The following is a 25,612-nucleotide window of genomic DNA, read 5'->3' as shown; positions in this document are numbered from 1 at the left end:
GCGGGGCCGGAGCAGGGCCGGCGACTCCCGGCGGGCGACCCCCGGCGCCCGTCTCCCCGCGCGGGGCGGACCCCAGCCCCCGGCGCCCAGCGAGGCGCACCCCGAGGCCACGTGACCGTCTTTCCTGGGGGCAGCGGCGGGCGGGACACAGGGAGAGCAGAGTGCGCGAGTCCTGGGGCGCGGGCGCGGCCCCCCAGCGCGGGGGTCTCAGTCCGGAGGCGTCTGTCCGCGGGGCCCGGGCGGCGGGGGCGGTGGCGGCAGGACTGGACGGCGGCCTCGGCGCCCGGCCCCTCGAGCGGGGCGGGGCGGGCGGGGGTCCCTGGCGTGCTGCACGAGGTCCAGGTCCAGCGGCGGCGTCGGGCTCAGGTTTCGGGCTCCGCATCTCCCTCGTCGGGGGGCGCCCGGCCCAGCGCGGTCTAGGAGATGGGGGTCAGCGGCGGCCCAGGCGGCCTGCACTTGCCGCAGGGGGCTGTCCCCGCTGCAGCGCCTCCGCCCCAGACTCACCACGCACCCCCTCGCCTGCTCGGGGGCGCCCTCCACTCCAGGTGGGAAAACCCCAAGCCCACTGAGCCTCCTAGGGCCCCCCTGCGAGGGACTGCTGGGTTCCCCTGGCCGTCGCCTGGTCCTGCCCAGTGAGGGACTGACCAGCAGCCCCGTGAGCGGCTCGCGGCGCCCTCTGCTGGCCGCCGTGCGAACTGCACAGGTGCCGGGCCCTGCCTGGCGCGGGGGTCCCGCCCACCCGCACCCAGCAGCGCCTCGCTCAGGCCGCGTCCCCGCGTCCCGGGGGTTCCCTGCCCGCCCCTCGGGGAACAGCCCGTGGCTGCGGAGCCGCAGGAGGGGGCGCTGCCCGCGCAGCGGTCCCTGGGGGGCCTCCTGCCGGATGCCCGAGCTCCGTGGCGCCAGGTTGGTTGGCGGGGGCCGGAACAGGGCCTGCGACTCCTGGCGGGCGACCCCCGGCGCCCGTCTCCCCGCGCGGGGCGGACCCCAGCCCCTGGCGCCCAGCGAGGCGCACCCCGAGGCCACGTGACCGTCTTTACTGGGGGCGCGCGAGTCCTGGGGCGCGGGGGTCTGAGTCCGGAGGCGTCTGTCCGCGGGGCCGGGCGGCGGCGGCGGCAGGACTGGACAGCGGCCTAGGCGTCCGGCCCCTCGTGCGGGGTGGGGCGGGCGGGGGCCCCTGGCGTGCAGCTCCGGGTCCGGGATCGACGACGGCGTCAGGATCAGGCTTCGGGCTCCGAGACTCCCTCGTCGGGGGGGCGCCCGGCTCCGCGCGTTCTAGGAGATGGGGGTCAGCAGCGGCCCGGGCGGCCTGCATGTGCCCGCAGGGGGCTGTCCCAGCTGCAGCGCCCCCGCCCCAGACTCACCACGCACCCCCACGCCTGCTTGGGGGCGCCCTCCACTCCAGGAGGGAAAACCCCGAGCCCTCTGAACCTCCTAGGACCCGCCAGCCACGGACTGCTGGTCGCAGGCCCTGAGGGTCCTCACGGTCCCTGGGGCCTCGACTTCCCTTCCTGTGCCAGAAATCAACCCAGAGAGAGGCCAGTGTACAACTGCCCTAGAACCCACGCTCAACGGCTCCCAGGACTATTGCGGGGGGAGGGGCCCAGGCTTTGATGCTTGCAGATGTTTAGTGAAATTTTACTGACTGTGAGGGAGAAAAAGTTTGCCTGTGTGTACATGCCAGAACCAGCGTATCATTGTGTCCATTTGAATTTAAAGAAACAAGTTAATAACTTTGGGAGATGGAGAACAGAAAGAAAAAAAAAGGACTTGTTGCACCCCCACCCTACCCCCCAAAAAAAGAATTCTTTGAAACACCTAATCCCAGGAAGAAGTGCTATTTCTTGAATAAATTATTACCAAGCAATGACAACAATTAATACACACACAAAAGGACGTGTGGGGGGGAGCACAGGGTGGGGACGGACGTTCAGTCAAGACTGGGCAATACCACAGCCTGGAAAGGACATGAGAGGGGACAGAAGTGTGGCTCCTGGGATGCATATTGGGAGAGAGACAGAGGTGCGTGTGAAGTGGGGGATCTCATTAAAGTCTGGGGTCCAGGACAGCTGTGGATGTTCGTGTCCTACTCAGTAGTTCCAATCTGTGTGCCTTGGGGATGGAGGGAATGTGCACCCCTGGGAGAAGCTGGGAGGGCCACTGGGTATTCCCTCCAACCCACCTTGCGGCACTGGGTCATGCATGTTTAGATCACATGCACTGGGCCATAGCACCAGTGATGCAGGCAGGTGACACATTGAATGAGGCATAACTTACAGCAACAAGCCGAGTCTCCCTGGTCCCCGGGTGAGTGGGTGAACGAGGAGCATGTTCCGAGGGTCAGATGACTCCGAAAACTGACAGGAGGAATCGGAGACTGAGGCCCACCTTAGAAATGGCAGAATGTATGTCTCGTTAGTGAGACCCAAGATATCCGCACACACATTACAGAATTCTCATGGGTTTACGGCAAACGGGAATTCTCACAGAGATGAAAAGAGAAGTGTGTATTTCTCTCAGTGCCTGGCTCACACTTACACTCCATATCATTAAATAGTAATCAAAGAATCTGGGACTAACAGAGATCTCCCGAATTCAACACCCAAGGGCTAGAAATACACCGGAAAGGGTGGACTTCTGTGCAGTTAAGCTATTACATGAGCAACAGCTCGCTAGGGAATAGGATCTTGTTTAGGTGGAAATAAGAGCGTTTTACTGGAAAGGAAATCTCTGGTACAACCCTGTGGGTCAGGAATCTTGACTTTCCTATGGCATGTGTTTGGGGCTGGGCTGGGGTCTACGCTTCACAGACAGGAGAGCTGGGTTGGTCCCCAACACTGCATGGTCTCTGGAGGCAGGAATGACTGAAGAGCACTGTGTCCCCAAAGCAAAACAAAACAAACTTACTTGGTAACTGATCCCACCATAAGATTATTTTAAGAGTTCCTTGCTCTAAATCTAACACATACTTAGAAAATCTGATTTTAAATGTTTATTCAAAGTGAAGGGGTTTAAGGAGGATGAGCAGAGTCTCCTGCCCCCGCGCCTGGCTGTCCTCGCCGGGACCCCTTGGAGGGGAGCAGGTTGAGTTTCCCTCCCCACCCCGACCAGTGCTCCGGCAGCCGAAGACCTCCACAACCAGCCACCACCATGCTGAGACCACTCTCCACAGGCATGAAGGTACTGGCAGAGGAACAAAGGCATGCGTGTCCTGGGGCTGAGATCTCCATGCCTGCCCAGATTGGGGCTGAGCATCCTCCACTCAGATGCTCCATATTCCAGTAGGCAGGGGTTACACCCACCAACTGGCCCCCTTCTGCCCTGTAATCCCATCAATGGCCAAGACCCAGAGACTATAAAACCCAGCTCCCGGAAGCATCTTATTATCTCATTCTTTCGTTGGACAAACTGGCAGACTGCCGAATGTAACCTGCCCACATGGCAGAGTCTGGCAAACTTCCCGTGGCTTACCCAATATGCCAAATACCAGTAACAATGATGAGTCCCATTCTACTAACCCTGAAAGAGCCTTGAATATGGCCCTTTTTAAAAAATTCTCAGGTCTAGGACAAAAGAGACATTACTGGGGCCTGTTCGAGGCAATCGACGAACAACAGGATGGTTGTGATCGTGATTGTGAGCAGATTTCGATTTTTTGCAGGGGAAGCAGGTCATATTGAGAGATCTCAGGGGATCCTCCTGGTTGTGCACTCAGGAATTACTCCTGGCAGTGCTTGGAGGACCATATGGGATGCCAAGGATCGAACCCAAGTTGGCCGTGTGCAAGGCAAACGCTCTCCACGCTGGAATGTCGCTCCAGCCCCACATTCCCATTCTTTGGTCAGGACTATCCAACTAGCCTGAGCCATCAGCTCTGAGGCAGGAGGGGAGGGCAGCTTCTTTGGCCTGTTCCTGACACAAGCCTGGAACATTGCACAATCACCTGGCAGCCTTTCCTCGAGTGGGCACGTGTGGCGACCCCTACATGGACACGGCCAAACAGACCCCGGCAGCTGCTCCTGCTGACCAGTCCTCACGGCTAATTCCTTTGGTCTCTTCTCAGCTCTGACTTCTACCGTGCAATCCACAAGTGGCTGGAGGACATCGGGCCTCTTTACCAATGCCCGAGTCACAAATATGTGGGCCCCTTGAAAGCCACACGCTTGAGATTTGGTGTCATGAGCAACAGCAGAGGGAGGAGAGCCGGAAGGGAGGTGTCCGGGGCCAGAAACCTTTCCCAAGCGATCACACTATCCAGATTCTTTCCTTACGACTTTCATAAGAATTAAATCTCAGTCATGATGCAAATGCCTTAAAGTGTTACTGGGCAACCTTTCAAAATGCAAAAAACAAGAACCAAATATTAGAAACTAAAAAAATATATGAAATTTATTATAACGTGGATAGAGTTTCTTTAGCCTTTCCATCAAAGACACACAGATAGAGCAAAGGAAGCAGGAGTGGGAGGAAAAAGAGAGGTTGAGGTAAGCACGACAGTGCGTGAGTGCGGAGACAGCCAGACATCACCAACCACAGTGAGCTCAGGACCGTGGAGGCTGCCTCCCGGCCCCGCAGAGTTCCTGACCAAAGCCCAAGCCTGACATTCTGGTTCTGGTACCTGTCCTTGGCCGTCAGGGAAGTGGGGTACGCCGAACAGGACCACCCCGCCCCTGTCTGCTCTGGGCTTTAGCAGTGGTCGGAGCAGGGCAGGACTGGCCCTGCCTTCCGCAACTGGACCCGTTTTAAAGCTGTCTGAAAACCTAACTTGGAGACAAGCTCCCGAAAGAAACGCTGACTTTCACAAAGTGCAGAGACACACCTTTGGCACACATCGCATGCAGCTAAGCTGGAGATAACTACAGTCTGGGGAAAACCCGCAGCAAACCCAGGGGCTGGGTGAGTGTAGGCGACGTCCTCGCTCAGAGGCAGCAGTTCTGCGCCTCCATGTGGGAGCCCAGGATGGAGAGAGCCTCCGCCATCAGGACTGCACGCCAACAAGGCCCTTGGGGGCAGGCAGCGGTTTCTGCATGAACCCAGGGAAACTGGACCTAAACCCTTCTAGGCTTTCAACCTGAGAGCAGAGCAAATTCCTTTTAGCACTTTATGTACCATCACACTCAGACCTACATCTGAATCCTTTACAATCTCTACCTGCCGATGAAGATCCTGGGATTAGCTACAATTGAGATGTCTTCAGATTTCTGAATCAGACACAGCTTGCCATGATTAACGAGAAGAAACAGTTCAATATTTGTTTTAAAATTTTTTAATAGTTTAAAAGGTAAAGGCCCTCCCGTTGATCGTCGATTTGCTCGAGCGGACCCAGTAACGTCTCCATTGGAGACTTTGTTGTTACTGTGTTTGGCATATCAAATACTCTCGGTAGCTTGCCGGGCTCTCCGAGAGGGGCAGAGGAATCGAACTCAGGTCGGCCATGTTCGCCGCTTGTAAGGCAAATGCCCTACCCGCTGTGCTTTTTTACTCCCGCAAAAAAAATAAAGTCATCATTTGTTCCTTAGATTTACTGAAAGTTTTTTTTCCTTCGGGGTGGATGGGTGCACACCTGGCCATGTTCAGGGTTTACCCTGGCTCTGGGCTCAAGGTACCACATGGGGTGCCAGGGATTGAACCCAGCTCAGCTGTGTACAAGACAAGATAGTACCAGTTCTACGACTTCCCCGGCCCCTGAAAGAGTGACTTTCCATGGATGGCTGCATTAACATTCCTGGGACATAGGGGGAGAAGGGGAACAGAGGTGATGAGACAGCAGAGGGAAATGGACAAGTGGTTAAATGGGTCATTTATTTTTTAAAATTTATTTATGTATTTATGTTTGCCGGGGGTCACGCCCAGCGATACACAGGGTTACTCCTGGTTCTGCACTCAGGAATTACTCCTGGTGTTGCTCAGGAGACCATATGGGATGCTGGGAATCGAACCCGGGTCGGCCGCGTGCAAGGCCCTACCCCGCTGTGCTACCGCTCCAGCACTAAGTTGCATGCCAAGACGAGTGTCTTAAAAAACAAAACCAAAATGAAACAAAAAACTGCTTCCCGTTCTGACGGATGGTTCCTCCTCAAGCCAGGGGCGCCAGCCTTGATTCTGGGGGACTGTGCGTTGTGGGGAGCATGGGGGAGGATGGGACTCTGGTGTCTGTGTGCCCCCAACTTGGGAGTTGTCTCCTGCAAATAGCACCAGGGATGAACCGACAATTTGGGACCAGCTCTGGGGGGCTGGGAGGATGAGTGGATGGAAGGACCTGAGATGGGAGGCAACCGTGGACGCACAGCAGACCCCGACAATCGCCACTCAAGAGTACAGAGGAGGGGGTCTCCCCGCAACCAGAACAGACGGTGGGGGTGGGGTGGGGGGTGCTCTGTGTCACAGGGAATTACAGCACAGTAGATTTCATGGGAAACGCATTTCCCTTCCTTGTGTCCTCCATCTTCGGCAGCCTGACAGTGGGCTGGCCTTGGGGATACTCCTGGCTTTTTGCTGGGGGCTGGGTGGAGGGAGGGAACTCTGCCTCCTGCAAAGCCTGTGCTCCCTGTGGCCCCAGACTTGAGAGCAAAGCTCAGATATGCTTAGGCCCATCTGCCTTTTTCTTTTCTTTTGTTTTGGGGCCACACCTGGTGATGTGAGGGGCTTCCTCCTGGCGAAGCGCTCAAGGATCACTCATGGCTTGGGGAGGGTCCACCTGGGATGTCAGGGATCAGGGATCGACCCTGGTTGGCCTCAAACAAGGCAAGTTCCCTGCCCGCTGTGGTATCCTGCACTTCCCCTATTTGTCCTTTTCATTCTGACTTTCGTTTGCATTTCTGCAGGAAGTTCAAATTCTGGGCTTATCTGCCCCACCTCAGTTCAAGATTTTTTCCATCCTGTTGAATTATGTCTTTTTCTCCTGATACTCTGGTTGAAGTTTTTGTTCTCCTGTACAGAGAGACCTGCTGGTGGCACCATACCCCCAACCCAGTGCTTCTTACGGTTTACTCCTGCCTCTGCACTTAGCGATTGCTCCTGCCGGGGCACAGATGACTGGATGGGATTCCTGTGATTGAACCCAGATCAACCACATGCAAGGTAAGAACCCTACTCACTGTACCATCTCTTTAGCCCAAGATAAACACTTTTAAGAAAATGGTATACAGGCACAGAGCAATAGTTCAGCAGGTAGGGCATTTGCTTTGGCCAATCTGGCTTCAATCCCTGACGTTCCGTATAGTCTGCCCAAGCACTGTCAGGAGTGATTCCTGAGTGCAGAGCCATGAATAAGCCCTAAGACATCACCAGGTGTGGCACAAACATAAAGAAACAAAAATAAATTGGTGTATCAGAATTCCATTGTAGAAACTCTTTGACTTCTTTGACTCTATAGTTCTTGATTGCTAGCCAAAAATCTTTTATAAATAAACCGGAGAATAATCAGTTATCACTGGCAAAAAGGAAATAATTTTATTCAAGTAGATAAAGAACATTGTTTGCTCTAATTTTAATACTGCTTTACATAGTTTGTGAAACAATTTCAATCGTGTTTATTACTCAAAATGTCAATGGATTACGATCTTTCACTGGTGAGACACTTGATAATCTCCAGAGGAAAATACATCAAAAGCATATATACAATTATAGAAGTTCTTATAATCCATGTAGCCCTGATGGTACATTATTTATCACGTTTTACAGAACTAGAAAACATTCAAATGAACATAAAGAGATTCAGACTGGATGATAAACTTATGATGGTTCAGGGCTTTCATTTATTTTTTTCTGATACGAAAATCCAAAATTATTAATGTTGAATTTCTCATTATACATTCATCTAAAACCACAGTGGAAAAATGTAAACTTTGTAAAGACAGTAAATTGGTTATTGTAGGTGTTTCACAAGTAGCTTGCTATCTAATCCAGGAACTGCTGGAGATTTCTGCAGAGTGCAGAGAATGAGGTGGCCGGGCCGAAGTTTTTGTTGTCGTAATTGTTGAGGTCGTCCCCGTTCCCTTTGAGAGCCGCCTCGGACATCATCTCCACTTTCATGTTGAGGTCCTGATTCTTTCTTTGGAGGTCCACAATCACGGAATTCAGGAAATCAATCTGTGTTCAAGGAGAGTGTGAGACGGTGAGCCATCTGCGGGAGCCATGGGAGCCCGCCACAGAGGAGGCTGGGCCCCGCGTCCAGTCCTCGCCCCAGGGTTGCAGGCAGCCAGAGCTCCCCTTTCCCTTCCTGAGCGCAAGCTCCCGGGTGCCCAGGGAAGACCCCAGGAGGAGATGCTGGTACCCCTCGGTTCCTCTCAGAGCAGGGAGTCAAGAGGGGTCTTCCCTCTCCTACAAAGACAAACTCACTTCTTTCAAATGAATGGGGCGGGGGGAAATCCCACTTTACAAAAGTAAGCATGACTGTAGGCACAAACATTCATGTTTCACTTGAAAACTGGCGGGCGCTTTGGGTCTGAGTGATAGCACAGCGGGAAAGGTGCTTGCCTCGCACGCAGCCATCCCAGGTTTGATCCCTGGTATCCTATAGGGGCCACCGGAGAGCAGCCAGGAGTGATTCCTGAGTGCAGAGCCAGGAGGAAGCCTGGAGTATCGCCAGGTGTGGCCCCCAAAGGAAGTGTAAATAAAACCAGAAAAACAGACTGATTTTTTTTCTCCCTCAGGGCAAGTTCTGATGGCCAGTCTCTGAGAGTGCTCAGGCCATCCCACACTAGAGCCAAGAAACACAGATCTCTCTTCCTCCAGCTAAAAAACAAAACAAAACAAAGCATGGAAATGTTCATTTCCCAACAAGCCCATACAGGGTCCACCTGCACAGCCCACATGCAAAGTTCACTTCAGCCCACAAGTGCCCTCCAGGGCCACCGGCTGTTAAGTACAGAAGTGCAGGAAGTGAGGGTGTGCGGGAACTCCTCAGGGCACTGGGACCCAGATGGTCCCCTTCCTCGGAGAGGATTCAAACGATAAGGCGATGCAGACCCGGGTGGGATGGAAGGGGGGTTGGGGAAGGAGAGACATCAAGGAGGCCCCATGGCTGACTCCTGCTGTAGGCCAGACCCGAGCCTGGTGATGGTAGGTGCGGGCACTGGACTGCAGCCAAGTGTGCAAACCCCGGAGGACCCCACCCAGCTGTCTCCCTTGACAGGAGCAAGAAGCAGGAAGGCAGCTCAGAGGACCAGACTCCCCCAGCTCTGGGCCAAGAGCATGCGCAATGAGGCTGGGACAACCACATGCTGGTGGGCGTTTCCATTTGCGACTGAACCTTCCTGGCAGGGAAGAAGCCCTCCAAAGTGGTGTTCGACTCTGGCAAAGTGAAGATTTGCCAATTTGATGGGAGCCCGAAGCCCAGGTTCTGGGAGAGCAGCAAGAGGAAGGGCATTGGAGGGCTCTGGCAAGGACATGACCCCTTGACTGAAGGGATGTGTCCTTGTCCATGGGGCCTCTCACTCCTTAAGCATCACCTCTTGTGCTGGGAGCGTGTGGGGGTGGGGTTCCGGCAGCATGTGCGCGGCCCCTGGTTCTCACGGGCGCCAGGGGAGCACAGCCCCTTCTTCCTCAGCTTCCCTCTTTTTGGCCTCTGTTATTTTAAATAATCAATTAATTTGGGGAGGGGGCTTTTGGGGTCACAATCCGGCGTTGCTCAGGAGTGATTCCGGGCTCTGCACTCAGGAAGTACTCCTGGCAGTGCTTCAGGGACATTTTGGGATGCCGGGGATGGAACCTGGGTTGGCCATGTGCAAGGCCAACACCCTTCCTGCTATGCTATTGCTCCGGCATCATTCTCGGATATTTTAAATGGTAGATATTCCCCGACTCTTTTGAAGCATACACGCATATATACATATATACATGTCTGTGTATGTATACATGCTTATCTAGAACCTTTGTGGGTAGTCAGTTTGGTTTGTTTGGGGGCCACACCCGGTGGGGTAGGGACTAAACCCTGGTTCTGTGCTCAGGGATGACTCCTGGCTAGGGTGGAACAGCTCAGGCTGTCAGCAGTCACTCGAGCCCGGGAAAGTGGGGCTGTGAGGTCAGAGGGCACTGGCTCACCTAGCACTGCACTCAGGAATTACTCCTGGCGGTGCTTAGGGGACCATATGGGATGCCGGGGATTGAACCTGGGAATTCGGTGTGTAAGTCAAACGCCCTCCCCGCTGTGCTATCACTATGGCCCAGGATATGGTTTCTCTCAAGGCTGAGGCCGGGCCTACACAGCCCTGGTCACCACCATCACCCACCTCACTCTGAAACTTCGCATTGGTGTTCCTGGAGTCCTCCAGAAAGGCCAGGGCATGCAGGGACGCCTCCCGCTCTGCCAGCAGCTCGGTCTGCTGCGCCTCCAGCAGCGCCTGGTCTTTCAGCAGCCAGTGCAGTTGCCGCTGGAGTTTCGTGGCCTTCTGGCCCAGCAGCTCCTTCTCGGAGCCAAGGCTGTTCAGCTGCTCACGCAGGGCCGACTCCATGCGGGCGGCCTCCTCCTTCTCAGCCGTGAGCTCCTCGATCTCTTGCACCAGCGACTTCTGATCCCGAGCCAGCTCCTCGGAGGAGCACTGCAGCTTCTGGATGATGTTGTCCTTGTCCTTGGCCAGGGATAGGTTCTCCAGAACCAGCTTCTTGACATGCTCCTCCAGCTGGCCCCTCTCCTCCAGGCCCTTCTTGCACTCGGCCACCAGGCTGCTCTTGCTCATCTGCAGCTCCTCCACCAGGGCCTGCAGTCCCAGCTTGGTGACCTGCAGTGCGTCCTTCTCCGCGCCCACCCTCTGGAGCTCCTTCTGCACCGCCCTGCCCTCTTCCAGCACTTTGTCTTTCTCCGCCTCGAGGGCTTCTCGGTCCAGCCGCTCCTACTGGCACAGCTTCTCCGCGGCCCACCTGGCCTCGATGACCTTCTCCTTATCCACGCGAATCGCTTGGTTCAACAGCCAGAGCTTCCTCTGCTCTTCCCGCAGCGAAGAGTTTTTGGCCTCCGCTTCTCTGAGTTTCAATACAAACGAACCTCTTTGTAACTTCAGAGAGAGCTTCTCCTTCGCCAGCAATTCATTCTCTGACCTCAGGGCCCTGCGATCCTCTGACATCAGCTCCATCTCTTCTTTGGCCGAGCTTAATAAGCAAGTTAAGGACTGCAGAAACAAAAAGCGGGGAAGAATGGAAACAAGAATGAGATCAAGCAGGCACAAGCAAGCCAAGCACTTCATGTGGCCTAAATACCAGAAATGAAAATGGCAGAGTAGTCTTACCTGCACACGCGTTATACGCGCACGCGCACACACTCACACACACACGCACACACACAAGGAGGATGGAGAGGCTCAAACACAGTTAGCTTCTTAGGGTCAACATAACTACCTGCCTATTTTGTGGATGGGGGCCCCACACCTGCTGGTGTTCGGGTCTCGCTCAGGGTTCTGTGCTCAGGGATCACTGCTGGCAGGGCCTGAGGACCATACGGGACGCGGGGAATCAACCCTGGGTTGGCCGAGTACAAGGCAGCACCCTACCCATTCTACTATCAGCCGAGTTGATTTTTGAAATGCCGTCTGAAATGATTCCTGACAGCTCCCCGGAAGGTGTAAGTACAGTTGGATCTTGACATTGGGGCATAAGATTTTTCCGCCCCCTTCAATTCTTCTACTATAAAATCCATCACTCTGTCCTAGAAGGGATGCATTCAAAAACTAGTTTTCAATACAATTCAAAGAACTACAAAAAGTATTTTGTTTTGGAACTTTGTGCAGGAGGGGAAGGGAAAAGCAACCACTGCTTGTCAAACGATTTTCACAGGGACAAACAGAGGCAGGAAAAGGACTTAGTCCCCAAAGTTATCCACTTTATAGAAAATGCAGACGAATCCACCAAGCTTTGGAGACTGAAGCCAACAGTTTTTGCTTGCCAAACATAGTAACAAGTCTCAAAATGGAGGCATTAGTGGGCCCGCTCGAGCAAATCGATGAGCAATGGAAGGGCAGTGTTTGCAGTCATTTGGGAGGGGCCCATGGGCTCCTGGAGGACTGGCCGCACACGGGTCAGGGTCTCCCTCACCTGCTCTCCCTGCCCGTCAGCAACGGGTTGTGCGTTTTCATTTCTGAGTCTCAATGCACACCACAGTTGAACAGCCATGTACTTTCCAGAACTTTCTGCAGCAAGGGCTATCTTCTCTGTCCAGCTCAGCAGCCATGAGCCGCAGCAGGCTACTGGTGTGTGCTGGGCAGTTGACCGCTGACGGCCATGTTACCGGAATTGGACTGACCTGAGGATGCACACGAGGCTGCTGGCCACAGAACTGGGCCAGCAGGTGGTCCAGAGAGGAGACGTAGCCCTGGCTGCGGTGTGTGGTGGAAAGCGGCCGGGCACCAACACACACACGGGCCACGGCCGCCATCAGCCGCGGCGCTGCCCTGCGCCCACCCACCTTGGCCTTGTCGGCTTGCGTCTTCAGCTCAGCCACCTCCCGCAGCAGGCTCCCGTTCTCCGCCTGCACCGCCTGCAGCTTCTCCTTCGCCTGCAGCAGCAGCTGCTGCAGGGCCTGCGGCGCCTCCTCGTGCTGCCCCTGGCTCTCCACGCTGGCCTTGGCGTGCTCAGCCTGTAGAGCCTGGCACTGGCTGCGGCTCACGTCCACCTTCTCCTCCTGCGGGGAGTCGGGGGCCACCGTCAGCTGCCGGCCCCCTGCCCGCTCCTAGCACACACGCACACACACGAACACACACACACACACAACGCAAACACAAAAACATACACACACGCACACACACGACCCCTCTGCTCTGCTTACCAGCATGCACACACACACATGCGCGCACACAGGGCCCCTCAGCTCGGCCGCTTTCGTTCAAGTTCTCCTGAAGACTACGAAGCGCTAGCCCCTTCCCCTGCAGCTCCTCGGCCAGGCTATCGGCCTACCAGAGTCACAAGGATGGAGTGAATGGACCAAGGAGACAAACAGGAATAGGAAGGGGAAAACAAAACAGAAAACACGTATGAGAAGCCCATGACCCAACACAACCCCGAAGAACAGAGGCGTGAGGTGAGCGTGATTGCCTGAAGCTCGCGAAGCCAAGGCCTTGGTGCGGCAGTTCTGGTGATGACTGTCTAGTGGTTATTGAAAACGGCCCAAACAGAGGCGTTTTCTAGACCTAACTTTGGCGTGGCCAGAAAATAAGAAAGCCTATGAGAAAGACTGACTTTCCAGGGCCGGGGAGATGGCACAAAGGGCTGAAGTACACACCAGGCCCGAGTGGGAACTGCAGCACCACTGGGCGAGACTGAGATCGGTCCCCAAGCTGAAAAGCCCCACTACTGCTGGGCGGGAGGACCCCAGAGCCCAGAGCATGGCTTGGCAAGGAAGAAGGAAGTAAGCAAGGGAGGAGGGAAGCTAAGGATAGGAAGGAGGGAGGGAGGAAACAGGGAAGAAAGGGAAAGGGAGGGGAGGGAGGGAAGAAAAGGTTATCTTTTTTTTTTTTCTTTTGGCTTTTTCGGTCACCCTAAATGCTCAGGAATTTCTCCTTGGCAGTAACCCGGCCAGCTCACCGAGAGTATCTCGCCTGCACGGCAAAGCCTGCCAAGCTCCCCGTGACATATTCGATATGACAAACACAGTAACAAGTGTCACAATGGAGACGTTACTGGGTCCGCTCGAGCTAATCGATAAACAACGGGAGGGTAGAGACAATGACAGTGACCCTATGGGATGATGGAGATCGAACCCACGTGGGCCGCGTGCAAGGCAAATGCCCTTCCCACTGTACTATCACTCCGGCCCCCAAGATTTACTTTCTTGTAGTTTCTTTTCTGTGACTTTAAAAGTTTGAGGGGTTTCAATATGAAATTTAAAATGAGGAACCTCTAATCCCCTAGACAGCAGTCACCTGAACTTGACGTTTGTTACATCTTGATGCGAACAAGTGGGTCAGCTATCCCCTGCTCTGTCCTAGGAATTGATTCCATTTGTTTCAGCCGGTGTTTCTGGAATGCCAGCCAAGGAGTCCTGAGTCCTGAGAGGAACTCCCGGGGGTCTCCGGGCCCTTCTGTTATGTCTCTCAGTCCTGTCTACAAAGCCCACAGCCCTTCCATCTTGGCCAACAGAGAAGTTTCTCCAACAAAGTGCCCAGCGCGGGGGGGAGCGGGGGGGGGGGGTGAGGGCATGTCCCTGCCACCACAATCCTATAGGAGGAAAAGGGCATCTCTCGGGGCTCCTCGAGAGAACGGCAGCTTCCTCGGCTTGGCCCAGATCTCACTGTCTCTTCCTTCCCCAGGGTCAGGGCTACCATGAGAGTCCATGCCCGTGGCCAGCAGGGGGCCATGCTGGAAGACAGACTTGGCCCAAGCACCCCTTAGAGGCTGAAAGGAATGAAATCTCTGCAGGGCTGGGCGGGGGCTTGTGCTGCAGGGACGGAGGGGCTGGCAATGAGAAATACCAAGATGGGCCACGTCACCAGCCCTGAGGGAGCTCAGAGACTCAGAGGCATCGAACACCAGCTGGGAACTGAGGCGCCTCGGGGAGAGGAGGACAAAGCCCGTCACATGAGCAGGTGGTCAGCAAGGTCAGGGAAAGACCCTCGCGGCCTGACTCGAGCCCAAGTGTCTGGGCAAACTCGGCGAGTATGCAGCGGGCCCAAGGGGTGGGGGGGCAGAGGTCTGCTCTGGGGGCTCCTATCTTGTTTTCTCACTGGCCTCGTGAAGAATTCTCTGTTTCAGAAAGACCCCAGACGGGCCCGATTAGCCGGGGCCAAGGCTAGCACGGCATCCGGGTGCTGGGGACCAATGACAGCCCCAGAATCGTGCCGACACCTTCTCAGTCCCCTCAGAGGGAACCGCACGGGACGTGACCGGGAGACCTGTCAGCACCAAGCCGGAACACGGCGGCGAGCAGACTGACACACAGCATGCAGGGAGCGAGCGTGGAAGTGGGCGAGGGCGCCCGAGTACCAACCTGCAGCTCTCGGCCCGCTTTGCATTCTCTAACTCCTGAATCTGCCGCTCAGCCACCTGGAGCTGCTGCCTGAGCTTCTCCATTCCCAATTGACCTTCGGAACTGGCCTTCCAGAGCCCATCGAGCTGCAAGAGCTTCTGCCGGGTGGCCTCCAGCTGTGCCGTGGCATTGGCCAGGGCCTGGGCTTGCTGACTACACACGGCCCGCAACCCATCCAGGTGCTTTACCTTCGTCTCCGCCTCCTGCAGCTTGTTCAGGGCATCCTCCATCTCCACCAGGTGCTGGTCCTTGATCTGGTCGAGCTTGGCCCGTGTGGCCTCCAGACTGTTCTTCTGCTCCCGGGCCGTCCTGAATAGCCGCGACCTGAGCGTCTGCAGCTCGGAGGCGTGCGCCGCACGCTCAGCCGCCTGCTGGGCCTTCAGGCTCTCCACCTCCTGCTGGTACTCGAACTGTAGCCTCTCGATCTGCATCTTGAGCTCGGCCAGCTCGGCCGCCTCGGCGCCCACGCTCTGGCTCACGGATGCCTTCAGCTCGCCCATGGCCTGTTGGTGCGGGGCGATGGCCGTCTCCAGCTTGGACTTACACAGGGCGATCACGTCCGCATTCTCCTTGTTGGCATGGTCCAGCTTGGTCCTCAGGCCCTCGTTCTCCTTGGCAAGCTTCTCAGAGGCCGCCTGCAGGGCCTTCACCTCCTTCTGGTGGGAAAACAAAATTTCCATGAACTTAAAACAGGAAGGAAAAGAAGCAGAAATAGAAATTTTTCTTTTCCAAACTGACTCTTTGCTTCTTCTTGTTTTAAGGAAAAGCTTCCAAAAAATGGGGTTCTAAAGGATTTGATTTGTGCTGCTCGACTGAAAATTAAAGCTGAGGCAAAGGCATAGACCCGACTGTCAGAACGAGAGAAAAACGCTCATCAAGAGCAGCCTCCAGCCCCAAGGAGCAGAGATGTGTCAGCCGGGCCCTGCCAGGTGCATGACCCCAGGTATCCCTGTCTGATTCGGAGTCTCCAGCAGAAGTGGTCCCGGCGGGGTCGGCCAGGCCGCCCCGCATCCTTGCCTGCACCCTGCAAGCCTCCGGGACCTGCCCGGGCTTTACCTCCAGGTCGCCTTTGGTGATGGACTCCTCCTCAACTCGGAACTGGAGGTCTTCCACTTTCCTGTGGGGGAGAGGGAGACGTTGTGAGGGGCGTCACTGCTGCCCCCCATGAGGGCCACCATCTTGTAGATGCGCCTGACCCAGCCCCCGGCTCCACACACAGGAGGGCTGAGAGAGTCTGGGAGGGCCAGAGCGAGAGTACAGCAGGCAGGGCGTTTGTCTTGCACGTGGCCGACCCGGGTTCAATTCCCAGCATACCACTATGGACCCCGGAGCAATGCCTGGAGTAATTCCTGAGTGCCTAGGCAGGAGTAACCCCTGAGCATCGCTGGGTTGACCCAAAAAGAAAAAAAAAGAAAGTCAGCGAGTCCCCTCAGCTTCGAGCACTGGGTGGGACCCGCAGGCTACAGGAGGAAGCTAGGCCGAGCCAACGCCAGGTGCAGTGTCATATCAACCCTTTCTGCCTCGCAGCTAACGGAGGTGGTTAAAAACTGACCCGAGGCGCCTGCCAGTCCCTCCCAGCCAGCGCCTGTCTCCACATTGGGACAACAACTGAGCCCCTGGGGGAGAAACAGCCATCGACTCAGGGGCAGGGGGCGGGGGGAGGGGCTCCCAGGGGACGTGTCAAGTCCGCATGTGGAGCTGAGGGGCTGAGCCAGGCACTGGCAGTGCCCCTGGGCACCACACTGCCGGGAGCCCATCTGAAAAGACGGTCTCGGCCAGCACCCCGTGTCCATCTGTCTGCAGCCAGGCCTCAGCCCCGCGTCCGTCTGTCTGCAGCCTTGCCTGAGCCCCATGTCTGTCTGTCTGCACCCCGGCCTGAGCACCACGTCCGTCTGTCTGCAGCCTAGCCTGAGCCCTGTCTGTCTGCTGTCGTGCCCCATGGGTACTGTGGGTTTCCTCCCGCCTGGGACTTCACCACAGGGACTCCCACAGGGCCCCACTGGGTTAGGACAGTTCCTTGCCACCCAGCACAGGCCTCCTGAATACCAGGCCAGGTGGACACAGCAGGGAGGGCCAGGGGTGGCTTGGCTCCACTGAGCTCCCCCCGCAGCCCTCCCGGTGAGGCCGCGCTCAGGACTGGGCACCCGTTGGTTTCTGGTTCTCACAGTCCTGGAAGGCCAGGAGTGCCCCACCCGAGGGAGCCCCCAGCTCCGGGCATGGCCTCACCTCTTCTCCTCCTCCAGCTGGTTCAGCAGCTCCACCTTCTCCCAGTCGGTCCCTTCCAGCATGGCCCGCAGCTCGTCGTTCTTGGCCTCCAGCTCCAGGACGTGCTGTAAAGGCAACGGCGCGTGAGTGGCCTCGCCCGCCCCCAACAGCCCTCTGTGGGCTGGCATCGCCACCTGTCACCACGGCAAGCTGAATGCATCTCCCACCTAAGCTACGGCATTTCTGGAAGGCCAGAGGGGAACCACACCACGAAAGCACCGGCACAGACAACTCGGCACTCCCTAAACCCCCACAGGGTGAGCAGAAGGCGCATGCAATCAAACCACGCGCCGGACGCCACCGCAACGACGGCAGACGGGGACCCACGGCCTCTGCCTGCACCGCCTGCACCAAGCTCGCCCCCAGCCTCTACCGCAGGCGTCTTTCGGCCCCGGCACTGCCGTCTGCACAGACGTCACCTGGTTGTGCCCGTTCCGGCCAGGGCCAGCTCCTGTTCTATCTCCCCCATGTGGCTCGTGGCCTTGGCCACCTCCGCCCGCTCTAGGTCCCGCTCGGCCAGCAGCTTCTCAATGTGCTGCTGCTTCTCCTTCAGCACCTCCTGGAGGGCGGTGGTGCCAGAGATCTTGTGGGCGTAGCAGGAGGAGGTTTCCGGCAACTGCAAAGGAAAAAGAGACGTGAAGGGGATGGGGCCAGCCGACACGGTCATGCTCGTGGTGATCCTCGGCAAAGCACATGGAGCAGTGCTGCCTCCTTGCATGTGGGCCAGCGACTCTCAGCAGAAACGTCTTGAAACCTTCCCGAAGATCCTTGGACGGGACCTGGGTTCCACTGACCTCGGGCCTCGTCGGAATGAGAGACTCTTCTGCAGAGCCGGAGGCAGCCCCCTCCACAGCCCAGCCCGCTCTGGCCTGAGCTTCCTTAAGGATGAGCCCTTGGCTTGAGCTTGAGGCCAGCTCCAGCATCTTCAGCCTTGCAGGTCCGTCAGGGTCTCCCTGGGCAGCCTGTCCCTTCTCTCTTCCACTTCCTTCCAGCTCACCTCGCTCTCCTGGGCACCCGCCCCATGCTTGAATAGCAGTAACCAGAGACTCTTGTCTCTGGGAATGGCCCCGTGCCCCCGGGGGTCACTGGGTGTGACCCTATAAAAGACCCCTGTGCCATCTGCCTTCCAAAATGGGGGATGAGAGGCTAGAATGATAAAGTTGCGGGAAAGGTGCTGGCCTTGCACGCCGCTGACCCGAGCTGGATAACAGGTACCCACCCCAGAGGGTCCCGAGCCCACCAGGAGTGACTCCTGAGTGCAGAGTCCAGAGTAAGTCCTGAGTATTGCTGGGGCATGGCCAAAGTCCAGGGGAAAAAAAAGGAAAAAGTGGTGGGTTCGAATGTGTGAGGGCTCACGCCCAGCGAGCAGGACAGCAAGGGCAGCTCAGGGAAAGACCAAGCACAAAGGGAAGGAGAGAAGAGGCAAAGACAGTGAGGAGGGGAGGGGAGTGGGCTGAAGGGCTGCGGGGACCGGGGGTCCCGTCCGTTCTATCCTGGGCTCGTGGTCGCTCATGGTCGCTCTGCAGACCCAGATCCCTCTCTGCACAACGGCCCCTGCAGGAGGGGACAAGACGGGACCTGATCTTCATTCTTCGGGCACATGGTGGCGGGGGCTGCAGCGGGGATGGCCAGGACTTCCGCTCCTTCTGCCCGGCCATCCCTGTTCCATCACCCTGCTGCGGTCCAGCCGCAGGTTCTCTTGCCGCTTCCCCGTATCATCTGAGCTGCTGCCAAACGCCTCCTGACTGACGGGCCCAGCAGGGCCCAGTCTGTCCTCTGCTGCTTTGCCTGCTGGGAGCTCTCGAGCCACCTGCTTCTGTCCAGAGAGCGGGATCATCCTTGCCTGTGCGTAAGGACCTGGCCGTGATTTCCCGATACACTTGAAGTATATCTGGTCCGATTAAATGCCCTCCCCAGGGCCAAAGAGTCTGTTGGGGGGGGTGGGGGAAGGTGCTTGCAGAGGTTCAAGATCCCGCACCATCAAGAGTGACCCCACCCCCCAAGCAGAGAGCCAGGAATAAGCCCTGAGCACCCCTGGGTGTGACCCCAAAACCAAATAATAACTAAAATTTCTAGGAGCACACGAGCTCTCTGGCCAGCCATGTGCAGTGCTCCCAGGAACTGCAGTCAACTCGGATTTCAAGGGGTGGCTGGGAAGAGCTTGCCAGCCTTGGGGGTCTAACACCAAGACCTGGGCTCATCCCCCCTCCACCGGGAGCAGCCCCCAAGCACCACGCCTGGAGTCCCTGAGCACTGCCAGGTGAACCCCAATGAGCAAAAATAAAAACTAGGAAAGGCAGGCAGCGGTGTTCCCTGAGCCTCCTGGCCTGAGCGGGTGGGGCAGGCCAGACGCACGCGCTTCCTGGGCTCAAGACAGCTCCCTGAGGAAACCAGCACAAGAGCGATGGGCTTCTTTCAGCCAACTATGGAGACGAGACTGTGAGGTTCAGGCGCCGGAGCAGGGAGAAAGCAGCACCCCTAGCATGGGGGGAGGCGCGTGCTGAGGGGCTGGGCAAGGTCGGGGCCACGAGCTGAACTCAGGATGCTGATGCCAAAGCCTCTGCCCGGCGCGTGGTGTGTGAGGCCCCAGGCTCCATCCCAGCAAGGCCAGGCCTTCTGTGGGAGCCTGGTACCTCAGAAGAGCAACTCAGCCAACAGACGAACAGGGAGGCCTCCACAGGGCACGCACGGACCCGTGTGCATGTATGTATGCGTGCATGTATGTTCCGGTGGGCATATCTACACGCACCTGTGTGCATGCGCGCGTTGTGTTTATGCATGTATGTGCCTGTGTGTGTATACCCATAAGCCTGTGTATATACGGTATGCACTACGTGTACATGTATGAGTGACTGTGTGTATGAACGCTTGTGTGTGCACTTATGGAATTAGGTTGTCGAGGTATACTTCCGTGAAGTCACACAGAATCTTTCTATATTCCTGTCATAGACGCTAACGGTGATGTTCAGTTTAGGAGTGAGCTCCACCCTGCATAAAGATATGCAAGGCAGGGGCCAAAGAGCTGGAGAGCGAAGCCCCAGCGCTGCCCAGGCTCAATCCTGGAGGCCCGCCGGAATAATCCCGAGCACAGAGGTGGGAGAAAGCCCTGAGCTCTGCCAAGTGTGACCCCAAAACAGAACAAAACAAGATAGCGGGGGGAGGCTGGAGATACGTCTCAGGCGTAGGGCTCTTGCTTGGAGGTGGGAGGCCCCGGCACAACCCCAGCACTGCAAAGGGCCCCTTGAAGCACTGTAGGGTGTGGCCAACAGTCAAGCAGAAAAACAAAACCAAATTCCACAAATGGGCTGGTTCGCGAGGGAAGGAGAGGGGCTTCTGAGTCTGCTCGCCTCCTAAATGGTGAGGCGAGGTGAAGGAGGAGTCGGACGTGAGGATACAGGTGGGGGAGGGAAACCTGGTGGTGGTCGAGCAAGACAGGACTGGCCCCAGGCCTGTGCCCACGGCGCGTGGCCTCCTGGCTCCCGTTCCCGTGTCATCTGTTTTGTATCTTCCGTTGCACACACACTCACTCCCTCCTCTTCCGCATCAAGGGTCAATGCACGGAGCAGAAGTGGCGGCAGGAAGCGCAGCCCCCAGCAAAGTCAGCCCCCCGGGACACCCTCTCCATCGTGGGCCCGTTTCCCTGTGGACAATATCTCAGGGCACCCTTGCATATTCAGACACACTTTAGTGTTTATGACTCAGATAGACGTGAGGGGAGAAGCCATGAGGCCCCAGCTTTGACTTGCGGGACCGCAATGGACAGAAGTCGAGGCCACTCTGCATGTGGACAGCAGTGCAGAGGGACAGGAGGGAGCAGGGAGAGACGGAGAGAGCAAAGAAGCAAGATGAAGGGCCAAGCATTCCCCAGAGTCTCTGTACCCTGCTCTGACCCTCAGGCGCCCCCTTCAGTTACCCCACTTCATCCCGAAGTTGGCCTGAGGCCAGAGAGGAGCCCTGAGCACCCGAGGAAAGGCCTGTCCCTGCTCCTGTCACCGGTGGTGGCTGGGAAGCCACTCGCCTGCCACCCGGAGCTGCTCAGCCCACGTGCTCCTGCTCCGCCTCTCGCCCCTGGGGCTGTGGGAGTCTGTGGGGGCCCGAGCACCCCGCAGTGGTGGGGGGCTGCTTACTAGTCCCGTGCGGCCGGGCCTGCTGCTCACGGATGAGGCCCCGGAGCTGACGGAGCTGAGCGAGGAGGCCGAAGGGCTGCGCTTCAGGCTGGCGGGGGTGGTGGCCATCACACGCCTCACGGCGGCCACCTTGCCCTTGGCTGGAGTCGCGGACGGGAAGCCGATCCTGGTGACTTTGTGAATGGGAGCAAACAAGCCATACTTGGGCTGACACTGGAAGTACCTGCGGACAACGAGGAGGGGGGGACAAAAACACCTTCAGCAAGAGACACAAGTGCCGACCGAGAAGTCCACTGAGTCCCACAGTCTCACACCCCCACAAACGAACACGCTCCCACAGCCCCACATGCCCACACACTCACACCACGACAAACACACTCACACACGCACCCCAAACAACACTCCCACACTCTCACACTCACACCCCAACAAACACACTCACACACGCACCCCAAACAACACTCCCACACTCTCACACTCCCACCCCAACAAACACACTCACACTCACACCCCAAACAAAACTCCCACATTTCCACAGCGCCACACTCACACTCACTCCCCAACAAACATCATACCCTCCACCAGCCCACACTCACACACACTCACAACCCAACAAACACACACACACCCCAACCAACACTCCCACACATAAACACCACAACCAACACACACTTACACTCACACCCCAACCAACACTCCCACACTTCAACACTCTCACAGCCCAACAAACACACTCACACCCCAACCAACACTCCCATACTCTCACACTCCCACCCCATTAAACACACACTCACACCCCAACAGACACTCCCACATGTCCACAGCCCCACACTCACACACACTCACTCCCCAGAAACACTCATACTCACACCCAAACAAACACACACTCACACACCCCACCGACACTCCCACACCCACACACACTCACACCCCAACCAACACTCCCACACACCCACAGCCCCACAGTAACACACACGCACACCCCAACCAACACTGCACGCTCTCAAACCAACACTGGCACGCTCTCATTCCCCACAAACACGCTCACACCCCCACCAACACTCTCATGCCCACGCCCCCACCAACACTCTCACAGCCCCACACTCACACGCTCACATACACACTCCCTCATACATTCACACCCACACTCGCTCGCATGCCGCCCACCCCCACCACGCAAACCAAGGGCGATTCCAAGCAGCCTCCCCGGCATCTGAAGGGTGACAGCAGGCCCGGGGGGTTCCTGCGGCCCGAGCACAACTGCATATGGGGGCCCCAGGCTGTACCCACATCCCTGCAGGGTCCCCGAGTGCCACCGGAAGTGGCCCCGCCTAAGAACCAAGTGAAGTGGCCTGCAGTCCCCTCAGCGCCTCCCGGGCACCGTGCAAGGCCCCAGGTTGTCTGGGGGGGCAGGGGGACCCACCTCGTTCCGGCCACGGCACCATCGTTCTTGCCCAGTGGCTTGTCCAGCTCTATGCCGCACCAATCCCCCTTGGCGAAGTCCGTCTCCCCGAGGAAGCGCACCACACCGGCCTCCATGCCTCCCACCTGCCGGAGGGATGGAGGGACATGGGTCAGGCACCCTGGACTGAGCACAGCGCCCCCACCCCCGCAAACGAACATTCTGGCTTCAGAGTCGGGATTTCCTGAAGAAACCCCAAAGGTCAAGGTGCCATTTGCCCCCGCAACCCCTACAGGGTGAGCAGACGCTGCTGCTCTTTGTCCATGCAAGGCAGCGGCATTCACACCCACTCGCTGTCACCGGTGGCCTGGCTGACCACACCCCCAGGAATCTCTGACCCAGGCCAGCCCCCTGGTGTGGCGAGGGGGTCGCTGCCCCGTGGGTGTGGGACTGGAACAGTGGCAACCCCACCACTGGAGAACAATTAAGCCAGAAACCAGCTAAAGGAAAATGACTGTTCTCGTATCTTAGCAGAGTTCGATCTTCCAGTTCTCCTTCACTATGCCTTGGCTTGACGCTTGGCTCCCGGGACACAGAGCAAAACAGAATCACAGCGTTGGACACTGACGGGAATGCTGACAAACAGGGCTGGAGCACCGGGGGAAGGGCACTGGCTTTGTGTGCGACCACCCTGTGATGCCCCAAGCAAAAACATCGAAAACCAGAGAAATAGAACCGATTTCCAACTTTGTTCATTGGTTTGTTTTTGAGTCACAGTCAGAGTGCTCGGGGCTTACTCTTGGCTTGGTGCTCAGGGATCACTCCGGGATGTGCTTGGGGGACTGTACATGGGACCAAGACTTAAACCCCGGGTCAGAGGCGTGCAAAGCATGACCCCTCCCCACGGCATGACCCCTCCACCCTGTTTTGGCTAAACTGGTAAAACTGGCAGTATCCCCGCACGCATCCATCACGCTGGAAACTGCAGGACCAGGCGTCCCGGCTGCTCGTGCTTCCACCCAAACCGCGAGTCTGGAGGAGCTGATGAACCAGACAGGCGAATGGACAGTCACCGCGACCGCTGCCCTCGGCACTCACCAGCACCTGGTCCCCGAGCTTCAGCTCCCGCTCCCCTTTCTTGAGGGAGCCGGCCTCAGAGAGGTTGGAGATGGACTCGCTGGCCGTCCTGGTCAGGCTGCTGATGTGAGGGGTGGCCGGTGACTCCTTCGCGGGGGACTGCGGCACCTTCGCGGTGCCGGCAAGGGCCGGGGAGGCCGACAGGGGCGGTGTGGCCCAGGCGGCAGGCGCTGGCTGCCGGCAGTTGGTCTCATCGTCGGCCTGCAAGCTCCTACTCAGCTTGGACGGACAGGTGAAGATGCCCTTCAGCGGCTCGCACTGGAAGTAGCGCACACCCACCACCAAGCCGTCGTTCTTGCCGATGGGCTCGTCCAAGACGATCCCCGCCCACTGACCAGGGGCAAACTGGGTCTCCCCGAGGAACTGGATGAATCCAGGCTTATTCCCGTTCACCCAGACTCGTTCCCCGACCTGGAAGTCGCCCACAAACTCCTCCTGCATCTCCGAGGAGGGGGCGCTGGGGGTTTTCTCCCCAGGCACGGTCTTCTCAACGGGAGCAGCCGCTGGAAGAGCAGAAAGGGTCAAAAGGGTCAGAAGGGACAGGAAGGGCCTGTGCAGGTCCAGTTAAAGTGTGGTTGGGGGAGAGGGACACCCAGCAGTGCTCGTGGCTACTCCCAGCCAATGACGGGGGCTGCTTGTGGCGAAGCCTGGCTGGGCCAGCCGTGAAGCGGACGTGCTCACCTACCGCAGCATCCCAGGCCACAGTCATACTTTGGGCAGCTCAGGGGAAATCTTTGGATACACCCCGTGATACTACGGACCAAGCCAGGTGAAAGCTCGAACCCAGTGTCTTATTTCTGCTGTGTCCACTGGCCCATCTTCTTTTTCTTTTGGGCGGGGAGCAACCCAGCCAATGCTCAGGGCCTATTTCTGGTTCTCCGTTCAGGGTTACTCATGGTGAGGTTGAGGGTGGAGAGTCACATGGGGTGCCAGTTGCCCTCCCCACTGTACTGTGGCTTTGGCCGGCAATGAGGCCCTCCATTCCAGGTGAGTCCACCTCCCTAAGCCTGTCCCCAAGCCCGGGCAAGGGAGCTAGCAGTTAGAAGGGAGCGGGTTGGTCGCCTCGGCTGTCACCGGTTGCCGTGACACTAAACTCACAGAACGTGACACTCGTGTGTGAGAGCTGTGTCCCAGAGCCACGGACGTGTCTACAGCTCAGGGAGCCCTTCCTGGGCGAGGACTCGGGATGCGGTTCCCGGGTGGGAATGAGTCTCCGTTGGCCTGGGCTGAGCACACTTACTGGCCGACGGTGCCTTCAGGGCCCAGCTCCCATGCTTGAGGATCTTGGTGGGGGCCTTCAGCCCCCAGCAGACTCATGGTCTGGCGGTCAGACGCTGCCGCGGCCACTACCCGGCCCCGACCATCGAGCCCACTGTGGGGCCTTCTGAGGCACACTCGTTCTCAGGACTAAATCTCTGAAGAGCAGAGGAGAGAGTCTGTCTCAGGCGAGCGACCACAGCAGCTTCCGGAGCCCAGAGAGCTGCCAGTCTGGCACTCGCCACCCCGAGTGCGACCCCTAGCCTCCCGCACAGCCCCCTGAGCCCACCAAGTGTCATTCCTGTACAAAAACTCAATCCCAAACAGACAAACAAACAACTGCCGATTCGGGGCCAGAGAGCAGAGGGGACAGGTACTTGCCCTGCGGGCAGCTGACCCTCACGCCCTCCCTGCCATCACTCCCACCACCAAACACATTCAGGAGCCAGAAATCATCCCTGAGCACCGCGAGTG

At 57.5% G+C, this 25,612-nt stretch overlaps 1 protein-coding gene across 1 annotated transcript; it reads right to left on the bottom strand.

Annotated features, from left to right (window-relative positions):
* Positions 1-362: 362 nt before the first annotated feature.
* Positions 363-25,179, bottom strand: LOC130024614 (CAP-Gly domain-containing linker protein 1-like; the record flags this gene model as incomplete). Its single annotated transcript, XM_056115317.1, is given in 12 exon segments — positions 363-416; positions 646-1,272; positions 10,230-10,403; positions 12,401-12,610; positions 14,944-15,609; positions 17,185-17,280; positions 17,635-17,654; positions 17,657-17,831; positions 21,343-21,565; positions 22,766-22,890; positions 23,843-24,384; positions 25,116-25,179. Coding segments are annotated over 12 exon segments (2,976 nt in total), but the record flags the coding sequence as incomplete, so codon positions are not given.
* Between the last annotated feature and the right edge of the window lie 433 nt (positions 25,180-25,612).

The sequence above is a fragment of the Sorex fumeus genome, unplaced genomic scaffold (genome assembly GCF_029834395.1).
Source record: "Sorex fumeus unplaced genomic scaffold, SorFum_2.1 ptg000029l, whole genome shotgun sequence".
NCBI classification, from domain to species: Eukaryota; Metazoa; Chordata; class Mammalia; order Eulipotyphla; family Soricidae; genus Sorex; species Sorex fumeus.
This window is presented reverse-complemented; position numbering and strand designations above follow the sequence as displayed.